The 17,228-nt window shown below is 59.3% G+C and overlaps 1 protein-coding gene and 1 long non-coding RNA gene across 4 annotated transcripts in view; one reads left to right on the top strand and one right to left on the bottom strand.

Moving 5' to 3' along the window:
• Positions 1-17,228, bottom strand: part of SEPTIN9 (septin 9) — a 151,233-nt gene that overhangs the window by 121,845 nt on the left and 12,160 nt on the right. For 2 of the 3 annotated variants that reach the window (XM_072939667.1, XM_072939666.1), the window contains exon 2: positions 13,474-13,530. In XM_072939667.1, coding sequence (XP_072795768.1) covers positions 13,474-13,530 — 57 coding nt within the window. Of the gene's footprint in view, positions 1-4,404; positions 4,540-13,473; positions 13,531-17,228 lie in introns of those variants that run through there. The other variant, XM_072939669.1, reaches the window with a different exon arrangement.
• On the top strand, positions 2,057-16,594 carry LOC140686215 (uncharacterized). Its single transcript, XR_012059870.1, has 4 exons — positions 2,057-3,406; positions 3,966-5,321; positions 13,795-13,948; positions 15,560-16,594. It is a non-coding gene; the product is annotated as an uncharacterized lncRNA (long non-coding RNA).

Below are 17,228 nucleotides of genomic sequence, written 5' to 3'. Positions count from 1 at the left end.
TGGGGCTCAAAAAAATGAATGACGAGGCTCCAGGCAAAGGCGCCCTTACCCGGCAGGCTGACCCAGGTGCCGCGCCTCTCCATCCTCGGTCCGCTGTGTCCCCAGGGTCTGCCCCTGGCCTCACCTCCAACCCCAGCAGGGGGCACAGGACAGCTCCCAGCAGGAAGGGGAGCAAGCAGGCGCCTGGAATTCCACACGGGGCCGAGCTTCCCACACCTCGCCAGGGGCCAGGGGCCCAGAGGAAAAGGCCAGCAGCCAGAGTGGGACTCCAGGGGGTCTTGAGACACGGAGTCGTCCTGTGTGTCCTGGACACATGGGCACTGGAAGTGGGTGAATGGTGCCCCCACCCCAAATTCACATTCACCTGGAACCTATTTGGAAAAAGGGTCTTACAAGCGTCATCAGGATAAGGACCTTGAGTTTCAGTCATCCTGGATTATCTGAGTGGGCCCTAAACCCAGGAACGAGGGTCCTTACAAGAGAGAAGCAGCGAGGGGAGGGTATAGCTCAGTGGTAGAGGGCCTGCTTAGCATGCACAAGGCCCTGGGTTCAAGCCCCGGTACCACCATTAAAAATAAACATATAAATAAATAAACCTAATTACCTTTCCCTAAAAAAATAATAAAATAAGTTAAAGAAAAAAATTAGAGAGAAGCAGAGGGAGATTTGAAACAGAGGAAGGCTGTGTGACAACAGAGGCAGAGACCGGAGGGAGGCAGCCACCAGCCAAGGATGCCAAGGTGTGCTGGTCGCCACCAGCAGCCAGGATACAGGCCTGGAAAGCATCCTCCCTCAGGGTCTCCCGAAGGAGCCAGTCCCGCAGGCACCTTGACGCTGGACTTCCGGCCTCCAGGCCTGGGAGAGACCCAGCCGCTGTTGGTGTAAGCGCCCTGGTCTGTGTGTGACCGCACCTCTCGGACCCCAGGCCCTCGCCAGTCAGAGCTGGAAGAGGAAGAGGCCAGGAGGGCTTCGGGCTAAGCTTCTCAGCTTGGAGACGAGGAAAGGAAAGCCAGAGAGGGCCAGGCGGGTCCAGGAAGCTGGTGACTGCAGCGGCCGCCCGGGCCACGGGTATCAAAGGCCCAGGGACCCAAAGACAGGAGGGGGCAGCAGAGTGAGGACGAAGGCATGGTTCCCATGGTGGGGGCTGTCCAGCTCCCGGCCTGCCCCCTCCTCCCATAGCCATGACACAGGAGTCCCCCGAGCAGAGCAGAGTGCCAGCTCTCTCCTCCTGGGTGAGCCAGGGACAGACGTCCAGTGACAGTGTGGCCTGGCCCCCTGAGGCCCCCACGCCAACCTTCACGACCGAGCAGAGAAACGTCCACATTCCCCGCTGACAAGTCACCCGCGTGGCCGTTTCCACCCTCCCCAAGGCCCAGCTGAGCTCAGTTGCGGCCCTTCAGTGGAAAGTTCCCTTCCTGGAGATTCTCCCTGTTGAAACACAAGTACTTGGAACAAGATAAAACTGCTTGATTTGTAAAAGCCACAAAGCCAGTCCAGAATAAGGGAAAAACGCCGACCCTTGGCTGGAAGGAGCAGCCTGTGTCTCAGCGGCCAGGCACTGCTCCGTGACTCATCCCTGCCCTGCTGACAAGCCCTCCAGCATCTTCCCAGGCAAGGCCGCAGCCTCCAGAGGGTTGGAGGGTGCCTGACTGCAGAAGAGGACCCAGGCCTCGGGTCACAAACCAAGGTGGGGGGGGAGCTGGGTGCTCCCAAGAGAGGGAGGAGAGAGAAGATCTGAGGTCTCCTGTGGCCACTCGCACCTGCCCCAAGCCCCCTCCCCACAAGCCCTTCCTGGACAGCTGCTGGGCAGTGGCCAAGAGCCAGCCAGACACGCCCAGTGGGGCATGAGCAGGGACAGCCACTCCTGGAAATTGGCAGGTGGGGTGTCTGGCCAACAGGCGCCCGGCCAGACACACTCAGCATCCTGGCCCCCAGCCCCACCCTCACCTGGTGGGTGGTGGGGACAGGACAGGGGCAGACATCACAAAGCCTTATGGTGAGAAAAAGGGGAAGCGTCTGTGAGAAGGAGCCCCCGCAGCAGCAGGGGGCCCCCGAACAGGCTCAGAAGCCCACTGGCGGTGGGGGATGCTGCCCCAGGCACGCGGACCCAACACCCGCCTGCCACAGATTTAGAAACTGAATCCAGGGCTGCAGAGGGACGTGCTCAAGGTGCCAGCGGGGAGAGGGTGGACCGAGCTTCCCCAGAGACTGCTTATGCTCCGAGTTACAACTTAAAGACCAAGGTCAAGGTCTGACCAGGTTTGAGGAACAAGGGACGACAACTGGGGACTTTCCTTTTCATTCATATCTGTAACCAGTTTCTTACTGAGCTTTGAAAGAAATAGGTATTTTTTAATGAAAACGCATCCAAATGAGGATTTCATAGAAGTACCAACTTTTCCTCAGGCACATCCTGGAGAAAGTCCCCACTTCATCTTTGCCATGCTGTCACCGGCCGAGGTGCTCAGCACAGCTGTAAAGGCACAGAGCTAACCATTTTCAAAGGCAGTTTTGTTGAGTTTGTGAAAAGCTCCTGGAGTTTGCTCAGCCCAGCACATTCTAAGATGTTGCCATGACTTCTGGTTCCCCAGGGAACCCCTCCTGGCCTTTGTACCCCGGCTCCCTGGTCCCCTGATGGTCACCCATCTGGGCTGTGACTTGGTCATCTGTGAAATGAAGGCTGGGCCAGAGGCCCCTGCCAGCCAAGCCAGTGGAGTGACCATCCTCCCAGGCCCTGCACGGGTCCTTTCAGTGTCCCCGCCCTGCAGCCCCTGCCAGCTGAGAACAGGGAGCCCTGGCTCTGCGCCCCGTCCACCCTCAGCTGGCCAGTGTCACTGAGCTCAAACACAGACGAGACGCGGTTTCACCAGCCGTGCCTTCCAAGGATCTCCGTGGCTGCCCCACCTCCCGCGGTCAGTCGCAGTCCCATTTGCGGCATGGGACGGAGTGGGGGAGGAGGGCACGCGCACACACCCCGTGAGCAGTTCCACTCCCAGGGGCCGCCAGGCAGCCCTGACATCACACTGGGATCCGATCAGCCCCTACAGCAGCAGGCAAGGGGCTGTCTTCAGAGGAGCCACCAAGATGCACCTTCATTCCCCAGGCCCCCCCCAACACACACACAGTGGCAAATAAGAGACCAGGCCAATGACGTGTGTGGGGTGACATTCTTATCCTCACGTTGACCCAGGGTCAGCTCAGAACACCTAAAGCCCAGAGGCTGATGCCCCAGGATGTCTCAGGCCTGCACAGTGTACCCCAGCACCTGGCTTGCGGGGTGCGCCCTAAGCAGCAGGCCTTGAAATGAATTGGAATTACTCGTGACTATGTCAGATGCCGACACAGCACACCACGCCTGGCTGAAGATCTGAGGAGGCTTGCCCTGGAAGAGAGGGGCTTCTGCGGGGTGAGTTAGGAGGGCGGCCTCCTTTCCATTTGTCAGTTCCTGCCCAGCCCCAGCGGGTCTGAGCCCGTTCCCTGGGGGCTGCCGACGTGAACCACTTGGCCTGGATCCCATATGGGGTGCGGGGAACCAGTTCAGGCACCTGGAAGGTCCCTCCAGCCCAAGAACCAGTCGTCTGCCCTCACTCCTTGCCCCGACACGACACTCAGATGTTTTAAACAGTGATTCTGCCCCAGAATCTGAGCAGGGCCCACCACTCTGATCTTTCTGTCCTAAAACGTCCCTTGGTAACCGTGGATCATCACTCCCCCCACCCCGCTTCGTCCAGGGTGCCCAGGTGAGTATAGTGACACCAGCACCCCCAAGAGGGAGTCATCTTGGCTAACTCCCCCGAGCTTCCGACAGAACAGGACAAGGTCTCTGTGCTGTGCGTGTGTGCATGCACACACACACACACACACGCACACACACTCTCCCTCTTGCATTTGCACGTCTTGTCTGGGCACCCGGAGCTCCCACCCCTGTAATCAACTCCCGGGAAGGCACCAAAATGCTATTTCAGGGAGGAGACCAAGGCGGCCTTGAAGACGGACTTCGGTTGGCAGCGAACAAACAAACCGCATCGGGGACAGACAAACCACAGCCGGCGTCCTGATGCCGCCGCCTGGGACCCAAGTGCCAGAAGCGGGTCCCCCCACCCTTTCCCGGAGACCGGGGCCCACGGGCTCCGCACACACAACCGTCTTAAGATGCAAAAGCAGCACGTGGGGAAAAGAAAGAGAACCAGTCGGGGAAGGGGCGCGGAGATCCAGTAACAGCCAGACTTTGCCAGGCTTGGCTTTCGGAACGTTACATCCAAGACCTCAGAACAGCCCAAAGGGAAAGAAGTAGGCCCACAGAAATGAGTCAAAGTGACCCCAGGGTGCCTACTTCCCGAAGCATAAAGAAAGCTCTGAGTTAAGGGGAAGGGGCAGCCTCGGGGAGGAGGGCCGCTGGCCTACCTGAGATCCGGTCTCTCTCCATCACTACGGATATATTTAGCAGCAGGCGGGAGTCCCGGCGTCCCCCTTTCCAGAGGCGTCCTCCCCTTTCTCACCCCGTCTCCCTCCCCCTTTCTGCCTCCTCCTCGTCCTCCTCCAGAAACACTCTTTGTCTGGTCTAATTTCTTCAATCTGTTGCAATCACGAATACATCCAAATTACCACATTTCCATGTGCTGATCATATGTTAGAGCTCCAAACTGAAGTAGCATTGTCTCTGAATCGGGAGGGGAAGAGGAGCGAAGGAGAGACGTGGAAAAAAAAAAAAAGAAGAGGCGGGCGCGAGGGCCGGACGTGGACCCTGAAAGGCTGCCGCGGTCCCCTGGGTCCTCCTGGGCCAAGGACCGGCCGCCGGGCTTTGTGTGCGCGGCTCCAGAGGTGCAGCGTGCGGCTTCCGGCGGCCTTCTCTCCACCCCCTCCGGCCCCTCCGCCCGAGCCTCGCTGCTCCTTTTTAATATCCACTTGGAGAAGCTGAACTTAGCCTCTTGGAAACCAGCTCGCAGAGTCGAATTCCTGGCGACTTCCAAGGTCCTTCATTTCCCCCACCCCGGCCCGCGATGCTGCGATTTCCTTTGGTTCCAGCGTTTGGAAAGCCTGGTTCCCGCCTGCCTGCCCTCCAACCTCCGCCGGCCCTTCACCCCAACCCCGACCCGGCCGGAAGGAGGGGCAGTCGCGCCCCGGGCAGGCGGCGGAGGGCCGGCTCAGGAGCACCTGCCGGGGAGGAGCCCAGAGAAGTCACCCCGGCAGACGCCTGGGTGTCCCGGCAGCCTGCGGTGGCGGTGGCGGTGGCGGAGGCAGCTGGCCGTCCCGCCCGAGCCGAGAGGGAGAGCGCGGGACGGAGACTTCCTGGAAGACTCCTGCCACACACTCATGAGTCAGTGAGTCTCCCGCCGTCCCCGGGGAGGGAGCGCGGCTCCTCACCACCGATTTCCCCAGACTCAGCGCCTCTCTGGGCAGGGACGGGGGGCCGGCTGGGCTGGGGGCTCGGTGCCGCTTCCTGCTGCTCACGGGGGTACCTGGGCTGCTCAGCTGGCAGCTCGGTGGGGAGAGGGAGGGCGGCAGCACGTGCTCAGGGTGAGGGCTGGGGGGCTGTGACTGATGGGCATCCCCTCTGCTCTTTAAGTTTTATTCACCTCCAGGGTTCAAACTGGCAAACCTCTGCCCAAGACAAAGAAACAGGTTTTGTCTGCCTGACCCTGTTTAAAGCAATCATGTGTTCGTGCCAGTGTCGAATACTTGGGCAATCGCACTGAGAACTCCAGATTTTCCACTTCTGTCGGAAAAGGGAGGGTTCATGGCCCGTGGCCGCACCGAACAAGCCTTCCGGCCCGGCCACACAGGGCTGGTTTGAGGCGTGCTATTCACTTTAGACAAAAGCGCGTTTTCTGGTCTGCTGTGGTCCGCCCGCAACCCCTGGCCCCCTCACTCATTTTCATTATTTGGCAGCCCCTCCTCCAGAGTGGCCTCTTGAGTTTGCAGCCCCTGCCCCACACGGCCACATGAGCTGTGTTCCCACAAGAGGCCTATGCACGGTTCTCTACTGGATGGCACAAAGTCCCTGTCCCCTCCTGCCCAGGGTAGGACCCCAAATGCAGTCTCCTAGGTAGCAAGGGCATCTTCTTGGGTGGGGTGACACCTGCTGGGAGACACCAAATTGCAACCCCCTCCCCCAGCAGAACCTGGAGGACAGCTCCAAGGGTGGCCTGCACAGTCCCGGAAGGTGGGTCTGGAGACTTCCGGGCACTGTGGTGGGCTGAATGATGACCTCTAAGATCTCACAACCCAATCCCTGGCACCTGTGCAGGGGACCTTATTTGAAGAAAGAGTCATTGTGGGTGGGATTCAGTGAAGGATCTGGAGATGGGAGAATGTCCTGGATCATCAGGGTGGGTCCTAAACGCCACTCTAAGAGGGGGCAGAGCGAGATCTGACATACAGAGAAGAGGATGAGCAGAGAGAGGTGCAAAGATGCTGGCCTTGGAGACCGGAGTGATGCGGCCATGAGCCAAGAAAAACCGGCAGCCCCCAGAAGCTGGAAGAGGCAGGGAAGGAAACACACTTCTCCCTCGGAGCATTAGGAGGGCACATGGCTCTGTGGACACCTTGATTTCAGATTTCTGGCCTCCAGAGCTGTGGGAGAAGGCACTTCTGTTGGTGTAAGCCACGCGGTGTGTGGGCATCTATTACAGCCGCCAAGCGGCACTCGTACAGACACCACAGCCCACTGGCCTGCGCTCCCCGGGCCACGTCTTCTCGTGATTGCACTTCATTCCACGACACCACATGAAACCAACCACTGACGGCCACGGAGCTGGAACGGTGGGAGTCAGGGAGGTTTGGGGGTTTGTTCATTCAGTCTCTTTTTTGATTTTGAGAAAACGCTTCCTCATTGCTTTTACTGAGTATAAATGCACTATATGTTCATCATAATAAATTTAGAAACTACAGAAAAGAAAGAACACTTCGAATGCCATGGGGGACTCTCCGGCACCCATTCCAGCCACGTCAAGAGGCCCAGGAAGGCCCCACAAGGCGGCAGACCCAGGCCGGCTGGGGAAGCGCGGGGTGGGCCGGGACAAGAAGCCCCGCCACGGCCTCAGCCGTCCGGCCGCCTCCTCCTGCAGGCGCCGGTGGCACGCGCGGTGGGTTTTGCTGCTGTGGTTGGTGCAGCTGCCGAGCACGGCTTTGACCCTTGGGCACCCCCCTCCCAGCACAGTCTGGCTCAATGTCCATTCCCCAACCATGCCTAAAAATCTGAGCATTCTGGCCCAAGCTAGGGATAATCTGAAACCGAAAACCTGGCAGCACTGATTGGCTCCAACGGGGCTGTGTTAGTCATGAGCCGGCGCAGAGCCTGGGAGCAGAGATAGGGTGAGGCCAGGCAAGGGGAGCGGGAGGGCAGCGCTTCGCCCCCACTGCTAAGGAGTCCCAGCCCCGTCCCCAGCACCGGCCACTCAGGGGACAACTGGCAAGGTCAGGCCAGACCTGCATCCCCAAAACGGGCACCCCACATGGCTCCCCCATCCAGCAGGATGTGGATGTGGCTCTATGGTTATGCAAAACTTTGTCCCAATCTTAAATTCACCAGGCCCACTAGCATAGTAAGCCAGAGAGTGGTCCCAGCAAGGGGGACAGTGGGGAGCACTTCCCAAACTGGACCAATGCCTGCTATCCTAGGGAGGCAAGACCCCCCTCCCCTCCGGGCCACAGTCTGGGGCAACTTTGCTTGTGCCAGCCCCAGTTCCCGGCCACCCCAGCCTGCCCACCTGCTGGGGTGGGCACAGCTGTCCAACAGCCCCTTCCAAACCATTCTAAAAGCAGTATCTCTCTGTCCTTCACTCCAGAGACCTCCACCTGCGCTCTGCATATTCCCAGACACCTCCTTTCCGATGTCACCATCGCCAGCAAGGGGCCCAGTGTAAGGAGGAGGAAGGACTGCTTTATCTTTAAAGATACAGCTAGGCCCTCTTCCAGGAAGCATGTCTGCCTGCCTCCGCACCCACCAGGGAGGGGACACAGAAGTGAGAGGCGATCCCAGGCCAGGAGAAAAGGGAGCAAGAGCTGCAGGTGATCCTGACCTGGGCAGCAGGGGCCTCGGGAGGGCACAGCCTTCTTCCCGGTGCTCATCCTGGGGAGGGGCCTGTGAGGAGGTGGAGGATTAGCAATCAGACTGAAAGGACACTTCCTGAGGCTCTGGGCTCAGATTTCCTGCCCCGCTCACCTCCCCACCCCTCATACAGGTACGTGGGACCACTCCACAGTCAGCTCCAAGCTAGAGGGGCCGCCAGCCTCTCACTTTAAAAACTGACTTTTCCATTCATTTCCTGCTCATCCTCAGATTCCATTGCTTCCCTGAGTTAAAAATAAAGGCGCTCCATCCCCCAAGCCCCTCCCACTGACCCTCCTGCAGCCACTGCTCCTGTACCTGCCAGCAGCCGGGCAGCCGGCCGAGGCCCTCCAGGGCCAGCCCCGGTCTGGCTGCCGCAGCCTCTCCAAGCAAGCCGGGTCTGGGCCCAGGGCCGGCTGCATTCCTCTCCAGAATCTTTGCTCCACTCTTTATTGTGCCTCAAGTTTCAGCTGCAACTAAATAAATACAATCCCGCTACTCTCGGCCCTGGGGACAGCCGCAGGGTTTACTGGTGCAAACAGCCTGGGCTGGGCTGTTGCTTTGGGAGTTCTTCCAGATCGGTGTGGAAGGAAATCTGGACAATGGAGACGAGCAGCCCAGATGAGGCCAAACTCCACGGTTAACGGCCCCCACTCTCAGCCATCCTTCCCTGACTGCGGCCCAGCCAAAGCCGGGATTGGCACTTCACTCCTAAAGGCCGCCCCCACCTGCCTGTGCAGAGTAAGGGGGAATCCAGCGGCGTGGAGACCAGGGCCCTTGGCAGAGTCTGCCCCAAGGCCCCCCGTGCTTCAACTCTGAAGAATACTGAAAATTCCCCAAAGGGCTGGTGCCTCTCACTTTCCACTGGGAGCCCAACATTCTGCCTGCTCAGTGAGCACCTAATAAATGCTCACTTGATGAACAATGGCTGTGAGATCCAGTGCGGAGACTAACCCAGCCCAGCCCTGCCCAACAGAACCTTCTGCGCTGATGTAAACGTCTGTATCTGCAAGGTCAGTGTGGCATCCACGTGTGGCTGAGAGCTTCCGGCGTGGCCAGTGCTACTGAGGACTGAGTTTTTCATTTGTGTTAAACAAATAACTTAAATGTAAACCTGTGCCTGCTGGCTGCCCTGCCGGACCAGGTCTACCTCGCCTCCTCCTTCTCCCTGGAGACAAGGCATCCTCTGTAAATTTCTTCTCCAGAAGGCAAACAGAAAAGCGACTTTTCAGCCAAGGCAAAAAAAGACTGGTATTTCTGTTTTAAACTTTTTTTTTTGTTTTTTTGTTTTTGCCAATCCCCCCAAGCTTCTCCTATCAAGTTCAGTTCAATGATATTTACTGGCCGCCTGCCGCAAGCGCCCAGCCCCAGGGTGGGGAGGATGCAGGACTCCCCACCGCCCACCTGCTAACGGGGTTGTCAGTCTGGGTCAAATTACCCTGGAAAGAGAATGACTTCCAGGGCTGGGACCCATCAGAGCAGAGTGGGAGGCTGGGCCAGGCTGGGAGGCGTCACAGTGAGTTTACAGGTCATCCCGTGGGGAGAAGGGAACCAAAGGTTCTTCGAGCCAGGGGACCCCGACCACATCTGTTGTAAGGAACTCGTAAATGGTGCCAACTGGCCTGGCCCAGGCACTCGGGAGGGACTGAGTAAAGCCCTCTGAATGCTGACTGGACAGGGAGGCGCCTCCACTGGGGGAAAGGGTAGGGGTGAGGGGAGACACGTCAAGATCACGGGCGGCCCAACCAAGGGCCATGGTGCAGGGGAGGAGAGCTGACAAGATCTTGTGTTGACTTGGGGGTTCTGGGGGGACAGAGGTCAAGGACGACACTGAGACTTCTTGCTTGAGTGCCTGGGTGGGTGGCGAGGCTGAGACAGGAGAGAAATGGAGGAGGAGTGGGTGTCGGGGGTAGGAGGGGATGTAACAGCTGGGGGTGTCTGCGGGAGCCCAGGAGTCAGATGCACAGTGGCCAAGACTCTGGGGGCCTCTTCCTGGACCATCTCCCCAGCAGAGGACACTCCCTCCCTACTCCCTCCCTCCCTCCCTCGGTGGCAGGGCAAGCAGTTCTCTTGTACTGCCCTGGAGAGACAGTGGACAGTTACTGTCCATGGGGGACGACGACAGTAGGACAGTGAGTACAGCTGAGCGCAATGACATTGGGCTGAAGACACGCTGGGTGGGGGTGGGTGAGCTAGCACAGGAAGGTGGGGGTGGGGAGGAAGCCACAGGGATCATATTCCTCCCCCGACCCCAGAGGGCAGGGACGCAGCCCAGACAGCAGCGTTTTGGGGACATCCTTCCGTGGGGGAGAACTGACCACCCGCGATAACCACTGGAAAGGGGCGCTAGTTCCCTGCGGCCGCTGGGACAGATCACACAAACCGGCGGCTTAACATAACAGGAACTGATTTTCTCACAGTCCTAGAGGCAGAAGTCCAAAACCAAGGTGTCAGCAGGGCCGTGGTCCCTCCAGAGGCTCTGGGAAAAATCCTTCCGTGCCCCTTCCAGTTTCTGGTGGCCCCAGGCGTCCCATGACTTGCGGCTGCAAAGCTCCAATCCCTGCCCCCGTCTCCATGTGGCCTCCTCCCCGTGTGTCTCTCTTCTTAGAAGGGATTTAGGGCCCACCCTAACTCCAGTATGACCTCCTCCCAAGACCCTTCACTAACCTGTCAAAGACCTATTTCTAAATAAAGTCACTTTCTGAGGTTCTGAGTGAACATGAATGTAGGAGGGGGCACTGTTGAACCCACTCCCGGAGGAATAAAGGTGGAACTGGGGCCGAGGCCACCACCCCGAGGCACCTGAAGGAGGAGAGGCAGGACCCAGCCACGCACCGGAAGTCAGGGCAGAAGAAGGCCCCAGGGATCCCAGCCAGGGGCCGGCGGGCTGCGCTGGCGGGGCAGCAGCGAGGTGAGGAAGCAGACGGCGGAAACGCCATGTATGTGCCGTGGGAACCAGGGCAAAGGTCGGCCGGAGACTGGTCTGGGAGGCAGCTGCCCAGACCGGCTGCTCACGGCACAGAAATCGGGTGAGTGTAGGAGCAAACCAGAAGGCCACTGGGGAGGGCAGGGGGTGCGCAGCTCCCCAGCCCAGCCCGTCTGCCCACGAGCACTTGTCCAGCAGTGTTTGGAACAGAGAAACTTCCTTGGACCTCCAGCAACAGGCCGAGGGGTAGAAAACTCTGCCTCCCCATACGAAGGAACCCCCGCCCGCAGTCAAAATAAACGAACTAAGCTACATGGGTGTCTGTGGACAAATCTCAAAGTTGTCCCATCTCATGAAAAAGCACAGGGCAGAGGCTGGCTCCCCGGGACACGTGATGTGATGCTGCCGGCGTCCAGGAGGAGGCGGCATGTCGTGCAGACACACCACCCGCGGTACAGACACGCTCACTGGAGCAGTTCTAACAGTTCTAAATTCAGACGGGCGCCCCTCCACCCCCCTCCCCCCAGCGAGAACAGGGTCCCCAGGTGCTTGGGCTACACCTGTAACACCTTATTTCTTAAGTGGGATAGTGGGTGCACAGGTGCTTTATTTTATTCTTTACATTTTTTATATGCCTAACAATTCCATTTTTTTGAAAAAAGACAGGAAGTGAGTAAGCTGTCAGAGGTCAACCGTGGGTGTCGTCTGGGCTGAGGGACTGTGGCTCATGCCAGAAACAGCCATGCCTTGGTCTCCCAGTCCCAAACACAGCCTCATGAAATCCTGAAATAAAGAAGGAGGCACCACAATGTGGGCCCTCTGCCTTCTGGGGAAGAGACAGGGCACAGGGGCCAGACACAGCTCAGGCAGAGTGTGGGACAGAGGTCAGGCTGGGAGGAGGGGAGGGGTGGATGGCGGCTCCAAATGCAGGATTCTATGAGGGTCAGAGGGCGTAGGGGGCTGAGAGGCTGGGGGTCCAGGAAAGAACCCTACCTGGAACAAGGTCCTAGCCACTGGGAGGCAGGGATTTGAGACAGGAACCAGGAAGACAAGGAAAGGGTGTCTGGGCCGGAGCCCGCAGGGGCCCCCAGAGAGAGGATTTCGTGTGTCAGCAGGCGGTCCCATGTGAAACCCAGATCATGGCTTGCCGCTTTGGGCTCGGGCAAATTATGCCTTAGGCTTCCAAGGGGAGCCGTGGCCACAGCGGCCAAGTGCTGATGGCACAGAACTGGCCAGTCTGAGCAAGGGGAAGTCATGGCCAGAAGGAGGCTGTGTCCACGCAGCCCAGGACGCCAGCCTCCCCAGCCCTCACTCCCAGGGCGCAGAGGCCTCCCCTATCCCCTCAGGCCCCATCAGGCCCACCAGTGAGAGGGAGGGAGACAGAGAGGCAGACAGCTGCAGAGGCAGGGGGAGCCAAGAAAAGCTCCCAGGAACACAGCGGCGGCTGGACAGCCCAGTGGTTAGCGGCCTAACATGTCTGCAGGGGGTGGGGCTCCTGCTTAACCACGGATGTGAATCATTCACCGCCCTGGAGGCTGGAGGCCTCCAGCCCTGCGTCACCCTTCCTTTCCCACCCCTAGCCCCATCCTGCCCTGCAAGGGCTTCATACATGCAGCCTGACCATCACGCACCGTCTGACATGACTCCCACCCCCACCCCGCTCCCCAGAAAGAGCCGCCCTCGGCCACCCCACAGCCCTGGGGGTGCCCAGCCCACCGGCTGGGGGTCGCCTCTGGAGGACAAACTTGGGGAGAGGTTTGGGCTGGCCCCGGAAGTAGGCTTGGGAACATCTGGGGGCAGAATTCTGGGGTCCCAGAGAGCCAGCGTGGTCTGGAACCACCTAATTTCAGCACCGCTAGCCACATGGACACAGTAAGTGGAAATTAATTTTAAAAATAAATTAAATAATTCTATGCAAATGAATGAATAAATAAAATAAACTTAACAGCGTATCCTTCAGGTGCTGCCGTACTAGACGGCACGGGTACAGAGCAGAGTTGTACTGGATGGGGCTGGCCTTGAAGGTGGGGTGTGGGCCCCCAGTGGGGACACCCCCTTCTCCAGAACAGCTGCCATGTCACCAGTATGTCCCTCCGCCCATCCATCCTGGGGTCTGGCACCCCACAGGTCCTTGACACATCTCTGCCATCTCCTTGGGGGGACAAGTCCCTCCCTCTCTGGGCCCCAATGTCCTCTGACAAGAGGCCACAGAAGGAGCACGGACCCTGGGCCTGGCTGCTGGACGTGCCAACAAAACTGCAAGGTAGGCTCCTGGATGGCTGCCCTGGGGGCAGATCTGGGAGGCAGAGGTGCCCAGTGGGGAGAAGCAGCACAGACCCGGCTGGGGCCCCGAGATTGAGAGGCGGAGCCCCCGCACGCCCCCCACCCCTCCGCCCTGCCCACACCAGGCTGTGGTGGTCGAGTCTCTTCCAAGCCTGTGAGCAGTGACTCCTGCCCCAGACCCACAAAGGGGGCCAAAGTGGAATGAGGCACTTACCCGGGCCAGTAGGGTCACCAAGCTTCCGGAGACGGCCGCTGGAGGTCCGCGTGACTCCTAAAGACAGGGGCAGAGGGCAAAGGTCACTCGAGGCCATCAGGGGCTGGTTAGCACTGGGCATACCGTCCCCTGGGCTTCTGCCGAGGGCTCCAGAACCTGGAACCCGTCCCTTGTGGGGCCAGAGGCCCTGGTCCTCCCAGGTAACACGGGGACCCGGCCGCCACCTGCAGGAACAGCCACCACCATCTGGCTGCTGGCCCCTGGCCAGCCAAACCCTTCACATGCGTTTTCCCACCTAACTCTCACTACCCTGTTTTGCAGATAAGACTGCCTGGTTCATTGGGGTCGAGTCACTTGTCCAAGGCCACACGGCTGTGAGGAATTGAGCCCAGAATGGAGCCAAGTCCATCAAACTCCAAAGTCTGGGCTTGACGCGAGCGTGCCTGGTCGCCAGGACCGCCTGTGGGACGGAGAGGTGAGGGCACAGGTCGGGGCGGGGCTAGGTCCCGGCATAACTGCATCTACCCATCTCGGGAAGCGAGGTTCCCTGCCCCGGGGTCTATAACACGGGGGAAGTGGGCCGGACAAGGAGGAGGGAGGACGCACTGATCTCTCCCCGCACCCCCGGAGGGAGCAAGAACAGACCTCCGCCTCGTGCCTCCCTGTACACCCCCCTCCGCCCGGCACGCGATCCCTGGGGAGGCTCAGGACAGGCGAGTCCCAGCTCGAACAGATTTGCTGAGGCGCTAAGCCGACCAGACCCCAGAGGCTCCCAGCAGGTGGCCGCCCTATCGCTGCCAGGTCATGGGGCTTGAGTCTGCCACCTGGGCAACCAGGCCATCCTGCAGAGAGTGGCAGGGACACCCACGCTGGCCCGGCAGAGGCCTTCCCACGGACAGCGAGACAAGCTGGAGAAGGGCCTGCAGTGCAGCAGGGGCCCAGGCTGGAGCCAGACACCCACCTGCAGCCTCTGCCATCTGACATGCACCCAGAACCCAGAACGCTGGGGTCAGAGGTGCCAGCTGCTCCCATGCCGTCCTCCAGAGAGGCTCTCGTATCGTTTATTCATTCATTCATTCATTCATTCCACAAACTCGCTGCTAAACTATGACCGACCAGGAGTGAATGCAATCAGTTTCTTTCTAAAGATTCCAGAGCCCTGAGCAGGGCGTCCTGCAGACCTGGTCTTCATGTCCAGCTCCCCCGGACACGTACACTCTCCATGTTTGCAGGATGACTAGGTGAGGGTCAACAACATGGGCCAGGTCTGCCCAAAATGAGCAAGATACCTGCCACTAAGCCTTGGCCTCTTTCTGGGCTGGGAGGACCCCAAGATGGCCCCGATTTTAGGTGAACTCACCCACCATGTAAACAACACTGTAAGAGGTACACACTTGAGTGGTTCTGGGTGGGGTGAGCACGGGGGCCCGACACACCTTCAAGAAGACATGGGGCAGGGAAGAGGGACCAAGGAGGACCAGGTGGACGCTGTGCAGTCACAACCACGCCCACTGCCAAGGCTCTGAGACAACCGTGAGCTCTGTGTCCATTCTCCCCCTCACTCAACATGATACCCCCGAGGCAGGAGCCACCAACTCCATTTCACAGATGAGGGAAGCAAGGCTTAGGAGCCGTGAGACTGTCAAATCTCCTGCGACGCCCCCATCCCCACCCCAGCCACGATGATGGCTGACCATACGTGTCAATTTAACTGGACGCCCGGGTGCCCAGATATTTGGCTAACCACTATTTCCGGCTGTGTCTGTGAGGGTGATTGCAGGTGAGATGAGCACTTGATTGGGCGGTTGGGTAAAGCAGACCACCTCCCCTGAGGGCCTGAACAGAAGGCAAGGCAGAGGAAGGAGAGTCTTCTCTCTGCCCGGCCACGGGAACCGGCGGGCGCACCGGCCTTCTTCTGCCTGAGGACGGACCTTCGGCTGCCCTGGTTCTCAGGCCTTCGGACTTGGACTGAACACACCCGAGGCTTCCTGGGGTGTCCCGCCTGCAGACGGCAGGTGGGGGACGTCCTCGGTCTCAGTGACGGCGTGAACCAGTTCCTCGCAGTAACTCTCTCCCTCTCTCCTAGTGGCTCCAGCGCGCCGACGCACCCGACGGATCCGCGGTCCCCCAGGGCAGAGGTCCCAGCGCCCTGCCCTCAGGGCCCACTGCACACCGACGACGCGTCTGCTCACTGCTTTGCGGTGACAGCTCTGTCCTTCCTCGGAAGTCCAACCAGAATGGCGATTGCAGACCAGCCCTGCCAGACAGAGAGGCTGGACAGACCATGGCCTCAGGCCTGCGGGGGGCAGGCGGGGCCAGCATGCGGCTCCCAGCACTGACGGGCCCCTCAGGCCGGGAGAGGGCAGAGGCGTGAGCGTGCGCGTCCCCGGCCGCAGGTCCGGCCCAGCCGGCCTCACCTCCACGACGGCTGTGCCCTGCCGCCACACACCTAAGCCAGAGCTGCGCTGCCTGCGACGCGTTAGAAGTCGCACCCCTTGTCCTCCCACACACACGAGCTACGTAGAGCTTGGCTGTCTGCGCTGAAAGCGGCACCAGCGGGAACAGCTGATCCCAGAAGTCCAGTGGGTCCCCGATATGGAAACAGTGTGGTGAGGGATGGAGAAGGCACGGGCCCCACATTCCTGTGGATCGAGTCACTTCCAGCCGCGCCTCCCCCCAGGCCAGCTGCATGGCCACCCGCGCCCCCGCCTCTGGCTTCTGGACAAAGATAAAAACGAAGAGGGTCCACTCAGGTGAAGCCCCAGCTCCAGGCATCTGATCCCCACGAACCAGACCCAGGCGGGCGGTGGAGACACAGCCACGAGGAAGACAGCACCTGCCTCAGATTCCTCGGGTGGAGCTTTGCTTTATTTACATGGTTTACTTTTCAGACTCCCCAAAACCCGCCACTGGTGCCAGGCAGCCCCTGGCACCGAGAAGATGCAAGGAGCACTCCCTTAATAGAGAAGCGTCCCGCGCGCCCCCCGGCACCCCTGGTGGGTGCCACCTCCACCGCAGCCCTGGGACAACGCCCAGGCCAAGAGCAGCTGAAACTCAGCCCCCGGGGCCTGATTCCTGAGGCCTGCGCCCCTGAGCAGCCGGAAAAGCCTCCAAGGCACCTTATGGCTCAGCCCTGCCAGTTGCAAATCGAGTTATTTTTATGTGATTTTAAAATAAAGCATACTCAGAAAGAGAGGAGACGGTTGGAAATTCAGCTGTCTGGCGTTGTCCCAGACCGAATGGCTTGCGTTCTCGGAGGCCAGGGAGGCAGGAAGGCCTGGAGTCAGACAGGGTTCGAATCCAGACCTCGCCAGGCCCCAGGAAGTGACCTCCCCTTTCCACGTCTCCGCTCCCCTGTCTAAGGATGATTACGCACAGGTGACAAAGATGAAATGAGGTCACACACTGCAGGCACTTGGCGCAGCACCGGGCACAAAATAAATGTTCAATAGATACTGTCATTACTAGCATATTAACTATAGACTAGTATAAAATATTATTATTATTACTATACACCAGACACAGTCACCAGCCTGGACCCAGGGACGTACAATTGGGCAGTAATAGAGCTTGGTACCCTGTGCTGACACATTTACACAAAATGTAAGTTATAACCAAGGCACCTTGCACGTGACAGCCAGGGTACTGCTACCCCAAGAAAGGTTACCAAGAGTTCTACTTGATCCTTAAAAAACTGAAAATGGAGTTGCCATATGATCCAGCAAGCCCACTTCCGGGCATATATCCAGAGGGAA

The sequence above is a fragment of the Vicugna pacos genome, chromosome 16 (assembly GCF_048564905.1).
Source record: "Vicugna pacos chromosome 16, VicPac4, whole genome shotgun sequence".
In the NCBI taxonomy this organism is placed as follows: Eukaryota; Metazoa; Chordata; class Mammalia; order Artiodactyla; family Camelidae; genus Vicugna; species Vicugna pacos.
This window is presented reverse-complemented; position numbering and strand designations above follow the sequence as displayed.